General features: G+C 35.5%; 1 protein-coding gene across 1 annotated transcript; it reads right to left on the bottom strand.

Moving 5' to 3' along the window:
* Nucleotides 1-8535: 8535 nt before the first annotated feature.
* Nucleotides 8536-9180, bottom strand: LOC121786632 (probable glycosyltransferase At3g07620). Its single transcript, XM_042185267.1, has one exon. The coding sequence runs from the start codon at nucleotides 9178-9180 to the stop codon at nucleotides 8536-8538; it is 645 nt and encodes a 214-aa protein (XP_042041201.1).
* Nucleotides 9181-13884: the final 4704 nt, after the last annotated feature.

Raw genomic sequence — 13884 nt, 5'->3', positions numbered from 1 at the left:
AAACCGCCGGTTTTTGTCAGAAAACCGTTGACGAAACCGGCGGTTTCTGACCAAAAACCGGCGGTTCAACGAGTAAACCGGCGGTTCCGGCGGTAAACCGGCGGTTCCGCCGGATTTCAAAAATTTGAAATTTTTTCTTTTTTTTTTTCTTTTTTTAATCACATTTTTCCCCAATAAATACCCCCTCATCTTCATTTTCTACTTACCCCATTCTTGTGTTGATAAGAATTTCTCTCTCAATCTCAATTTCTCTATTCTCCATCCTCTTTCTCTCAAGTTGTTTACGTTATTTGCGCTCATAATTTACTCACATTGTTCTTGTTTACGTTAATATCACATAAACATTACTCTCTATTCTCTACTTCCAATTTCCATAATATCATGTCTTCATCTCGTCGTGGTGGTGATCGGGGCAAGGGAATTGCCCAAGATCAAAGTGACTCTCGTCGTCGTCGTGCCCCTTCTAGAGCACAAGTTGCGGAGGAGGTGGGAAGGCGAGCCGCTCTTCGATTACAAGTAAGTTCTAAACTTCTAAATTAAATGTTTTACTATGTTAATATGTTATAATAAGTTTTAATATGTTAGTAGTTTTTTAATATGTTTTATTATGTTATATGATATAAGTTTTAATATGTTAGTAAGTTTTAATATGTTTTAATATGTTATATGATAAGTCTTTAATTTGAGAGCACCATTTGGTATACTTGCTCGGAAAAAGATTATGTGCGGACTACCGCCTTTTCTTATATCCTTGTGCAAGATGGCCTATTGTGGAATGCCTCAGCGTCGTCCTTCCTTTGATTTATATGTTATAAGTTTTAATATGTTTTAGTAAGTTTTAATATGTTAATATGTTTTAATATGTTTTAATATGTTTTAGTAAGTTTTATATGTTTTAATATGTTTTAGTAAGTTTTAATATGTTTTAATATGTTATATGATAAGTCTTTAATTTGAGAGCACCATTTGGTATACTTGCTCGGAAAAAGATTATGTGCGGACTACCGCCTTTTCTTATATCCTTGTGCAAGATGGCCTATTGTGGAATGCCTCAGCGTGGTCCTTCCTTTGATTTATATGTTATAAGTTTTAATATGTTATAGTAAGTTTTAATATGTTAATATGTTTTAATATGTTTTAATATGTTTTAGTAAGTTTTAATATGTTTTAGTAAGTTTTATATGTTTTAATATGTTTTAGTAAGTTTTAATATGTTTTAATATGTTATATGATATGTTTTAATGTGTATAATTCTCGTAGGAGGAAGAAGATCGAAATGCGGCCTTGTTACTTGCCACCCTCGGCGACGAAGAGCCACATTCGGATTCGCGTTTCGAATACGATGTGAATCTATCATCGGACGAAGGCGACGATGGATCGCATCAATTCCCACCTTCTAGCGCCGGCCAAGTTGGCGAAAATGACGAGGAGGCCGAAGCTCCTCCTCCTTCCGGGAGACAAAAGAAGAAGATGCCTCCAAAGTTGAAATCCGACATCTTCACCAAACATTACAAGAAGGTCCCGGTGGTAATTTCTAATCCTGATGATTCGACCACTACCGTGGAGACAGGCGAGTTCAAAGCTTATTGCAACTATTGCGATAAAGTCTATCCATTTGTAATCGGTGGGGGATATGGTACTCTCACACGCCATTTGAAGGCAAAACACCCCGTGGAATTTGGGCATTCTAGATCCCAAACCCAAATCAACTTCCCCGCCGGCTCATCGTCTCAAACAGGTACGCCACTATTTAAATACGATCCCAAAAATACTACCGATACCATGGTAAGATGGGCGGCAATGAAACATTTGCCGTTCAATTTTTTTAATGACAGAAAATATGAAATGACTATGCAACAAGCTTTTAATGTTGCTGCAAAAAGAATTCCCCCCCTCTACTGCTCAAAGATCTAACAACCGGCAGTATTTTGAAAAAAAAATGGAAATTGCAAAGAGTCTATCCACCTTGGGGCACAAAGTTAATATTTGCTCCGATGTGTGGACGGATTCTTTCCAACGAAATTCTTACATGGGTATTTCTTGTCATTTTATAGACAATAGTTGGTCTTTAAATAAACGTTTGATTGGTTTTAGACAATTTCCTTCCCCACACACCGCACAAGCAATTGCTTCTTTAATTATTCAAGTTTTGAATGAGTATGAGTTATGCAACAAGATATTTTCGGTTGGTTTTGATAACGCAACCGCCAACACCGCAAGTATATCCGATTTAATTGCGGCTTGCTCCCCGGTGATAAGTGGTAAGTATTTTCATCAACGATGTATTTGTCATATTTTAAACTTATGTGTACAAGATGCTTTGTCTTTATGGCAAAGACATATTCAACCTATTACTACAGCTGTATCCTTGATCCACTGGAAGCCTCAAATTGGCAAGGCGTGGAAGAAGTATTGCCACTCGAAGAAAATAAGGTACACAAAGTTTACTTTAGACGTTTCTACTAGATGGAACTCTACATATGACATGTTGCAATCTACAATGGAGCATATAGACTATTTAGTTGATTTTTATAGAACTTACCCTGTTGATGATTTATATCTAACATCTTCTTGTTGGGAACAAAGCCTGAGTTTATTTAAATTATTCAAAAATTTTCGAAGTGCAACTATGGAGTTATCGGGTGTGTATTATTGCACATCCGTTCGTGTTTTAGAACATTGCATGATCATATCACTTGGTTTTAAAACTGCAATGAAAAATTCCGCAAACAATCTTGAGCTTATGTGTGTTTTATATTACATGGTTGAAAAATGGCTCAAGTATTTCAATGAGATCCCAACAGTTTTTTTGCTTGCCAAAGTTTTGGATCCAAAGTGGAAACTAGTTGGTACTTTCAAAATTTTAGAATTTTATTACAACAGTTTAGCTTCTATTGATCTTGAACCACTCCGAGCTTTGCAAACTGACGACGACGACAACTACATAAACCTTGCCCAAACATTCCAAATAAACCTCCCCCACCTCCCAAGCCTCCAAAGAAATTTTGAGTTCGACTTGCGGTCTCTCTTTCACGATTACGAAGTCAAGTACAACACTACCCACCAAGTTCGACCTAGACCCCCCCGTCAAACACAGAACTTTGGCTTCTTCCAAGTTGATGACCCCGACACCCAATCCCAATTGGCGGACCTATACGCCTTCAGCAGCGGAGGAAGGACGGCACATTCGGTAAGTGAGTTAGATTTATATTTAGACTCACACTTTTCATTCAATGAGGAAGAAGGAGGTCCCGTTCCCCAACAAATCGACGTCCTAGATTGGTGGTCTTCACACGAGAAAGATTTTCCCATCCTTGCATCAATGGCCAAGGAGATCTTTTCGGTTCCGGCTTCCACTGTCGCCGTCGAGTCCGCCTTTAGTGTTGGAGGCAACGTCTTGGACGACCGAAGAAGTAGGCTCACCGGACAAAACATGGAAGCCACCATGTTACTTGATGATTGGTGCTCCGCCGAAATTAGAGACCAAGAACCGGATTGGGACAAACTAGTAGTACAACCCGACCAAGACTACTTCCCCGACGAAGAAGAGTAGGCGCCAATACTTCCGAACTGGCCCGGAACCGGCCCGGAACCGGCCAATCACCGGCGGTTCCACGGTTCACTTGAACCGGCGGTTCCACGGTTCACGAACCGGAACCGCCACACCTTGGCCGGGCCGGTTCAGGTTCATCAATTTATTGAACCGGAACCGGCGGTTCCGAACCGTGAACCGCCGGTTCCGGAACCGTGGTGACGTCTACTTTCGGCCTTAATCCGCAAGCCTGATCGAGCATGGTTAGTCGAATTCAGCCGAAGGCGAGGTCGTTACACCTGTGGTTAAAAAAAATCCAGTAATTCGTAAATTATTAAGATATTTAATTGTTAATTGTAATCATATTTGGTTATGTTTAGTACTCCACGAATTTAGAATTTTGAGTGTGTAATTATGTTTTGTTTGAATATATTTGAATTTTAGATTTATACTTATTTAAGTATTTATTCAAGGCTAAGTATTTGTAGGGTTTAGTTTAACATTCATTTTATTTTATATCAATTATTAGTATTAATTATTTATTTTCTATAATTTATGATATTATATATAATATTATATTTAAATTTAATACTATAAGAAAATAAGTTAAACAATAGGAGTAGTATGATATTTAATTTATAATAAATTATTGATAAATTATTATGGAGTTAATCCGTAATTTAAATAAATATTTAGGTAAGATTGAAAAAGTAAAAAGAAGAAGGTATATATGGAATATTTTTTTATATTTGGATTTTGTGTAAATGGTTGAAGTAGAATTACTGTATGATGTGACAGAACTGAAAAAATGAGTTTGAATTTGGTGTAAATGATAGGAGATGACATTAGGGCTACATAGTCCAATAATCCACAATTTGATAGACTATTTATAACTCATTTTCAATTAATATAACGTCAAATAATAATTTCAGTTTAAATATTTACTTCAAACTTAAATCCAAAAATATTATATACTCCATTTATTTATTTATTTATTATTCTTTAATCCATATAGTTTTTATTATTTGAACTAACATTACCCACAACACTTTATCAATAATTTATACAAAATTCATCTATAATTTCTTTCTTGCAGAGTTAAATAGTTCTAAACTTGGTATGAGTATTGCGAACATAAATGTGTTTTTAGTATGGATATAACAGCCACATGTCTCATATGCAAAATAATTTCATTTTAAAATATACAGTCAACTACCCTAATAGTCTCATATCTTGTCGAAAAATACATAAAGAGTCTTTAAAAAACTTTTATAGCATTTTTGGTACGATAAGACTAAAATAACCTCAGACACCAAAAATATAAATTTTTAATGTTTCAGGGCATTTTGGACCTTAAATACTAGTATACTATTTTTGTAATTTTTGTTACTTAAAATAGTTTGTTGTCATTATGTGATTAAAAATAATTACAGCTTAAAATAATTTAATTATACTTTATTTATTTTTAAAATTAAATATTATTCATTATAAAACTCAATCTATACGGAAAAAGTTAAATCTAATAGTAACTTCTTTTAATAAAAAATATTAAAGTGAATTATTGAAAATTCTTTTTGCATGTAAAAATACTTAAAAAATTTAATTAAATTTTTTCCATTTGAGATGGAAAAATATTATAATGAACTATAGTAATTTTTTACTTATAAAATGTTACTTAAATATTTAAATGTTACTATATTTAAGTGAAAAATAAATATTTTAATTACGTTTATTAAAATATAGTATAGTGAAAAAATATTTTTTAAATATAATAATTAAAATTTAAGTGAAATTATCTCTAGTGTAAATTAAAGCGAACTCTTGCAAGTACCATTTTAATAAAATTATTAAAGTAAACTAAAGTAACATTTAATTATAAAGCTCAATTTATACGTTATTCAAGTAATTATTGAAAAAATTTAAGTGAATTATAATTCAAAAGAAAATGTTTTATGTTGTAAAAATATAAATTAACTAGTATTAGAAATGTAAAAAAAAATTACCCGGAAATGTGCTTTTATATATGTCCAAAAAATTGCAAGATTGAAGAGGTACGAAAATTGTGATTTTCCAAAGACCAAAAATGTCCTCCATAGCATTTAGGGGATTTTTCAAATGCAGAGGGGTATAAAAGACCGACAGGTACCAAAAATATAATTTTTAGGGACAAAAAAAGCTATAATTTTTTTTCATGAATCATTGGTGTATTTTTCAACAAGATCAGAGACTATTAGGTTAGTTCACTCTAAAATTTAAATTGTATTCGAATCTTGTGAAACTTCCAAACCAAATGAATCATAATATTATTATTGGAAGTCGGTCGAGCCAACGAATCCTCTCATATTTTTCACTAATCAATAGCTAACTAATTATGTATATTTTGCTAAAGGGTAAAGCTATGTAGCCACATTATGGCTGGTCATAATAGGATATTTTAGTCATTATACATAAGAAATAAATAATAAATCCAGCCATACTAGGATATTTTAGTCATTATACATAAGAAATAAATACTATAATAAATTATTAAGTCCCTTTAATGTTCATGTGTCTTTACAAAATTGCCCTTTAGTAATAAAGTTAATACAGTAATAAATTCTTTACTAGAGTATGAGTTATAGGAATTCACATATGGGAAATGGGTCTTAGGCAAATGGCTGGAGTGGGAAGTCATAAAATTTAATCTTTTACTTAACCTAATTTATTTCTTTTTAGGCACTTCCATTGTACTACCGTTTAAAATAAAAATATCTTTTAAATTAAGTTAGTATAATATTAGTGTACCTTTTATCATTATCAATTGTTTTAGCGATTTATAAATATAGTATCTTAATGGATTAATATACTACTACTAAGTATTTATATAGGTGTTTACGTCCGTATTAGTAATTAGTATGAAAATTAGAGTATAGTAGTTATTTAACATTTTAATATATTTAAATTTATATATATATAACTGGATATTAATAAGAAACTGCTCTAAAATTCAAGATCAATTGAAATTGAAACTAATATTGAAAATTTACATTTGAATCATTATCAATTGAGACCCCAAATGAGTTGAATAATCTAATAATGTTATTATAATCGTGTAAATGACACAACTTAGATTTTCAAATTATTATAACGATCATTATATTTTTAAAACCAATTGAATTATAAACTGTAATATGTCTCAATGTATTATAAATAGACATATTTGCACATATTTTTTTATTTGCATCATTATGTTATATTGTAACAAGCTATGCTTACTCTATCGATTCCAGTTAACGGTTACAGATTTTCGCTCCCTATTATTGAAGCCAAAATTGAATATTAATCGGTTCATACACTAACTTATCAGGTTAAAATTTGACTGATTAGTGTAGGAATCAAAATAACCAAAATCAAGTAATAATATTCAATAATCAACACTTAGAATTCAATAACATACTATGGAATAATATGCAATAATCCACACCTAAAAAACTAAAATAAATCAATATAAATTAAAAATAAATTCAAGATCATATAAAAATTACAATCGCATGGAAGATTAATTGAGATCTCCAATTGAATTAAAGGTCAATCAAAGACTAGCCATCGATTCAACAAAAATTTAAAAATTATACTTCCTCCGTCCCAGCTTAAGTAATTGACTTATTTTCGGCATGTGTTTTGGAAAAATGATAATAAATAGTTAAAGTGGATAGAAAGTAAAGTAAGAGAGAGAATAATGTAGAGGAAGTCCTCTTCTATATTATTCTCCTTCTTACTTTACTTTTTTTTCTCTACTCTAACTATTTATTATCATTTTTCCAAAATAACGACTAAAAAATAATCACATGAACTGGGACGTAAGGAGTACTTGGAATTAATTTTCACGTGGAAATATCATTTATCTTTTGATTCAATTTTTGTCATTGTGAATATTCAATATATTATAGTATTATATTATAGATTCAGTTTTATATAATATTGTATTATTGAGTTTGTTTGTAATAATTAAGATTCGTTGCTTCGTAGGAGCTTATTGTATCATTTATACCTTTAAATGACAATTCACTTGGTACAATTTACTAATTACTACTACATCCGTATAATGCCACTAGCATTTTTCTTTTTCGACTTGTCCCAAACTACTTGCACCATTTATATTTTAATAAAAGTTAATTAAGTATTTCCTTATTAAGTGTCCTCTTATTACACTTAAAATACGAATTTAATTACACCGATTTATTTTAAAGATTTCATTTAATCTCCAACCATCAATTTTATAGTATATTATTTAATAATAATATATTTTCAATATATACTTTTAATATTGGAACAATCGTTCCTCAAAAAATTTTAATTAATCTTATATAAAATAATTTTATAGTATAATGTTTACATTTATTTTATCTATAAGTCATTTAAATATATATTCATGTTAAATATTATATAGTTTAAATTATTTCATTTGTAAGTGAAACTAAATACATAATGAATTTTAATAGCATGAAGATATTTATATTCTAATTTAAAAGTAGTTATAAAAATTAAATAATAATAATTTATATAATATAAACAAAAGTAAAAAGAAAAAATAAAAACCGGAAAGAAATACTTACACAAAAGAAACGTACACATACACGATGCAATATTTTCAAGATTATTTAGTAGGAGTAGTATTGATTGTACTCTACTCCCTATTTATGCACAAGGGTATACTAGTCTTAAAAAATTGATATTTTAAAGGTGAACTGATTTCTAGTAAATTAGCATTAAATGTATAAATTTTTATTAATATTTTATTTTTATGACTGGTCTCATTATGACCATTTAGCATCACTCACTACTAAATTAGAAGTAACAAAACCTACTTGTGACAATACATGAATTAATGACCTTCATACTTCATATCTTTTGTTAAATTAGAAGTAACAAAACCTACTTGTAACAATACATGCATTATACTTCACTAATCATGGGAAAAACCAATAAATAAATTGTGCATGCAAGATATCACTAATCACTTATCACACATTGATTCTAAGATTCAACCTTCTCAACCATAATAAGTGAAGCATCATATTGAACACATCATATCTCCTACGTGGATCATTCACCACAAAATGGTGTTGCACCTCCCTCACCCTCAGCCGCATCACCACGTACCCATCATCTCCGACCGCCGCCAAGATCCTTTTCAACTCTGGCAACTCGGCCACCGTGACTCGGATTGAAAACTTGTCACAATCAAGCACATCACTAAACGACAGTACATAATTTTCGGACACCAAAATCGGTACACACTCGGCGTATATAGCCTCCACGATCCTAGGGCTCGCCACCTCGAACCCGCTAGGGCAAATGCAATACTTACTCCTCCCCATCATCTCTTTGTAAGAGAACTTCGAACTATTAGGTACTTCTTCCCACACTATGATGTCATTGTCCTTGTCCTTCCAATGCTCGAAGATGGATTTCCTAATCATTCCGTGCAATCGGCCAGCGAAGAACGCTAGAACTGTTCTGTTCGGAGATCCAGGCGTTGTTAGCCTGGACATGTCTCCTAATGGGAGATTGATCTCCGGGAATGATACGTCTTTCCTTGGATTGAAGAACTCTGAAGTATTCGCATTGCATAAGGCTCGTATCGATGTGAAGTACAAGTGGTGCATGTACCACGTTGCCCATGGGCCCTACATTATTTTTGAAAACGAATTTTTTTCATATACATATATATAGTCACTCTAACTATATAATATAATGTAATACAATACGTACCCAATCATGACAGGAGAGCATGAAATGATCAGCACCAAGGCTCCGATTCCAATAGGGATACTTAGCGGATACTGTGTCTATGTAGTCTCCTATGACTCATCCGAGAACGGCCTTGTCGCGCTCGGCCGGGTCGAACAAGTGCTAGAGGATCATGACGACGCTAAAAGGGAGGAAATAGAGGTGGGCTTGATTAGGATCATGAGTCCTGAATTCACTAGTGTTGGATTCAATTAATCCAACAATATGCCTTCTGTGGAGTATATATTCTTAGTGTTATGGAAGATGGATGAAGAAGCGAAGCATGTGCATGGGAGATTTATATGGAGATGCATTGTACCAAATCAAGAAGAGAAAGATTCAAAAGTTAGTTAGTTAAGCAGCAACGACTACTAGCCGTTAGATACAGCTGTTGAGTTCTTGATTGAGCTCGGTTGTTGTAACTGCTATAGAAATGAAGTCTCAATCACTTCATTCGGTTTACTGATGTATATAAGTAGTAGATGTAGTGTAGTTAGTAGTTAGTTCGTTGTCCATCAATTCTTGAAGCAATAAAGATTCTACTTCTTTCTCCAAAACCCTACTTTCTATTTTCCTCTCCAAGTTCCTGTTCTTGTCGATTGATCTCTGATATTTCACCAATTGGCGCCGTCTGTGGGAACGCGAGTTAATCGATCAAGTGTGTAAAGATGGCAGCAAGGCTCGAGGCAGAGAAGTTCTCGGGCAAAAATGACTATGGCTTGTGGAAAATGAAGATGAGAGATGTTCTAGTGCAGCAAGGGCTTGCAGCGGTTCTGACTTCGGCTGAATCAGATGAGAAAGCGAAAGCGCCGGCACTAGATGAGAAAGCTCAAGCTAAGCTCGATGAAATGCAGATGAAGGCTCACAGTGTTGTCATTCTATGCTTAGGAGACAAGGTTTTGAGAGAGGTTCAAGGGGAGAATACGGCTTTGGGTATCTTGAAGAAGCTCGATGAAGTTTATCTTGCAAAGTCTCTGGCCAATCGTTTATACATGAAGAGAAGGCTATATTCTTACAGCTTCTCTGAAGATAGATCGATTGTTGAGCAGCTAGAGGACTTTTGCAAGGCCGTAGATGATCTGGAGGCACTGGATGTGAAAATGAAATATGAGGACAAGGCGATTCTGGTCTTGAATGCCTTGCCCAGTTCATACGACCAGTTGAGAGACGCCATTCTTTATGGAAGAGATACTGTCATAACCTACAATGAGGTTTATTCTGCACTCATGGCCAAAGAGTTGCAGAATAATGGCATAAAGAAATCAGAATCTCAGGCCGAATCTCTCAATGTCAAGAAATGGAATAAGAAGAAGTTCTCAAAGAAAATAGAGGAGCCAAGATTTCAAGCCTCTGGATCTAAGGAGACAAGATCTTGCCATTGGTGCAAGAAGCCCGGCCATTTGAAAAGGGATTGCTATGGCTGGAAGAAGAAGATAGCTGCTGAGAATAAGCCAAATACAAATCTAGTCAGCAGTGAAGGAGAGGAGCCTGCTGAGGTATTGAATGTTGATGATAGAATTGAGCAAGGATCATGGATTATGGATTCCGGGTGCTCATTTCACATATGTCCAAATCTGGACTGGTTTTTTGAGATGAAAGAATGTGCGGGTTCAGTTCTCCTCGGCAACAATAAAGCTTGCAGCATCAGAGGCATTGGTAGCATTAAGCTCAGATTGAGTGATGAATCTGTCAAGATCCTCTCGGATGTCAGGTATATCCCTGAGGTCAAAAGAAATCTTGTATCACTTGGAACTCTTGAGAGAAAGGGCTTCAGTTTTCTTTCTGAGGGTGGAGAAATGAGAGTATGCAAGGGACAACAAATAAAGATGATAGCCCACAAGAGAGGCAGTTTATATTACTTGGATGCTGCAGTGGTTACTAGTGAATCCCATGCTGTTGTTCATGCGGATATCAATTCTTGGCATCTAAAACTAGGACATCCAGCAGAAGGGACCTTGAAGGAGATGATAAAGAAAGGAGTGATAGAGGCAAGCAATCAAGAAAAGATGATGAAATGTGAAGATTGCTTGCTTGGAAAATCAAAGAAACTACCATATCCGACAGGTACTCACACTTCTACTTCACCACTAGACTATGTTCATTCGGATCTTTGGGGTCCATCTCCTGTCAAGAGCCTTGGTGGGGGCAAGTATTACATGTCCATTATAGATGACTTCTCTAGGAAAGTGTGGGTGTTCATTTTGAAAGAGAAGTCAGAGGCATTTGGGACTTTCAAAGGTTGGTGCACAGAAATGGAGACTGAGAAAGGTTCTTGTCCTAAGGTGCTGAGGACAGGCAACGGGCTGGAGTATTTGTCCAAGGATTTTGATACTTTTTGCAAGGAAAAGGGTATTAGAAGGCACAAGACCGTGCCAGCCAATCCCCAACAAAATGGGGTGGCAGAGAGACTCAACCGCACTCTTCTTGAAAGGATGAGATGTCTTCTTTCATCCTCTGGTGTGGGTAAGGAATTCTGGGGAGAAGCAGTGTCTACAGCGGCCTACCTCATCAACAAATGTCCCTCTTCAGCTATAAAGGGATCCATCCCTGATGAGAAGTGGAATGGATCAAAGTCAGATTATTCAAGGCTAAAGCCTTTTGGATGTAAGGCATTTGCTCACTTGAAGCAGGGAAAGCTCAGTGCAAGGGCCTTGAAATGCATCATGCTTGGCTATCCAAAGGGAGTGAAGGGATATAGGCTCTGGTGTATTGAGCCCAAGAATCACAAAATGGTTATCAGCCGGGATATTGCTTTTATTGAAGATGATATGCCATTTCTGAGGCAGAAATCTCCAGAAGTGGTTCAAGAAGATACTGCTCCTTTTACATTCAAGGATGCTGATACTCGATCTGATAAAATGATTATGGAAGATGAGGAAGCAGGTGGAGCTTCAGAGGATCAAAGCACTGAAGTGAGTGATCAGCAAGCTACAACACCAGAGCATCAGATTGCAAGGGACAGGCCAAGAAGAGTTGTGAGAGCACCAGCCCGATTCAATGATTTTGAAATGCTCTATTATGCTCTGAGTGTGGCAGAACAGCTAGAGACATCAGAACCTAGTTCCTATCATGAAGCTATGAATGGACTAGAGATGAGTCAGTGGCTTCAAGCTATGAAGGAAGAGGTTGAGTCCCTAATCAACAACAAAACATGGATATTGGTTGACAAGGCTGAGCTCAGGAAAGTTATTGGATGCAAGTGGGTGTTCAAAAAGAAAATTGAGACAGCAGCTGCAGAAAAAGTCGGATTTAAGGCTAGGCTCGTTGCTAAAGGCTTCAACCAAGAAGAAGGGATAGACTTTAATGAAGTCTACTCTCCAGTTGTGAAGCACAATTCCATTAGAGTGCTCATGGCAGTGGCTGCAAAGAGGAACTGGGATTTGGAGCAGTTGGATGTAAAGACTGCCTTCTTGAATGGGGAACTCGAAGAGACAATTTACATGGCTCAGCCACAAGGCTTTGAGGTCCCTGGATCAGAAGAGAAAGTGTGTTTGCTCAAGAAAAGTTTGTATGGCCTTAAGCAAAGCAGCCGGCAGTGGTATCTCAAGTTTGGAGAGAGCATGGCTGATCTGGGGTTTGATAGATCGTTGTATGACAGTTGTGTGTTCATCAAGAGGCAAAAGAACAAGACTCCCATCTACCTTCTCCTCTACGTGGATGACATGCTCATATCTGGGGCAGATTCAATAGAGATTAAGAAAGTGAAGAAGCAGCTCATGACAGTGTTTGAAATGAAAGATCTTGGTAGTGCAAGGAGGATACTCGGGATGGATATAATCAGAAAGAGAAGTGAGAAGAAGCTATGGTTGTTTCAGTCTGAGTACATTCAGAAAGTATTAAAGAAATTTAGAGTTGATAACATGAAGAGTACTTCAACTCCAATGCCTATGCACTTCAAACTGTCAAAGGAGCAGACAGCTAAAAGTGATGAAGAGAGGAAGGAAATGGATGCAATTCAATACTCTAACATCATTGGGAGTCTGATGTACCTGATGATATGCACAAGACCCGACATGGCTCATGCTATAAGTGCAACGAGCCGTTATATGTCAGCCTATGGCTGACAGCACTGGAGTGCTCTCAAATAGACTTTGAGGTATTTGGGAGGTGCAAGTAACCTGGAAATTTTGTTTACTGATCAAGGTGGAGTTGAGGAAGAGGCTCTGCAAGGTTATTGCGACTCAGATTATGCCGCGAGCATTGACACAAGAAGATCGCAAACCGGCTACATATTTACCTTGTTTGGTGCTGCTATTTGTTGGAAGTCGGGTTTGCAAAATGTAGTTGTTTTATCCACCACTGAGGCTGAGTATATAGCAATGACCTCAGCTGTGAAAGAAGGAAAATGGTTGCTTGGTCTCGTGGGGGAGTTCAATGTACAGCAGACCGCAGTCACAATACATTGTGACAATAATGGAGCATTGTGTTTAGCCAAGCACCAGATGTTCCATGAGCGCAGCAAACACATCGATGTTAGGCTACATTTCGTGCGTGATGAAGTGGAAAGTGGGAGAGTGAAGCTGATGAAGATAGACACGGCTCACAATCCCGCAGACATGTTGACAAAGCCTTTGAGTAAG

This window comes from Salvia splendens, chromosome 22 (genome assembly GCF_004379255.2).
Source record: "Salvia splendens isolate huo1 chromosome 22, SspV2, whole genome shotgun sequence".
NCBI classification, from domain to species: domain Eukaryota; kingdom Viridiplantae; phylum Streptophyta; class Magnoliopsida; order Lamiales; family Lamiaceae; genus Salvia; species Salvia splendens.
This window is presented reverse-complemented; position numbering and strand designations above follow the sequence as displayed.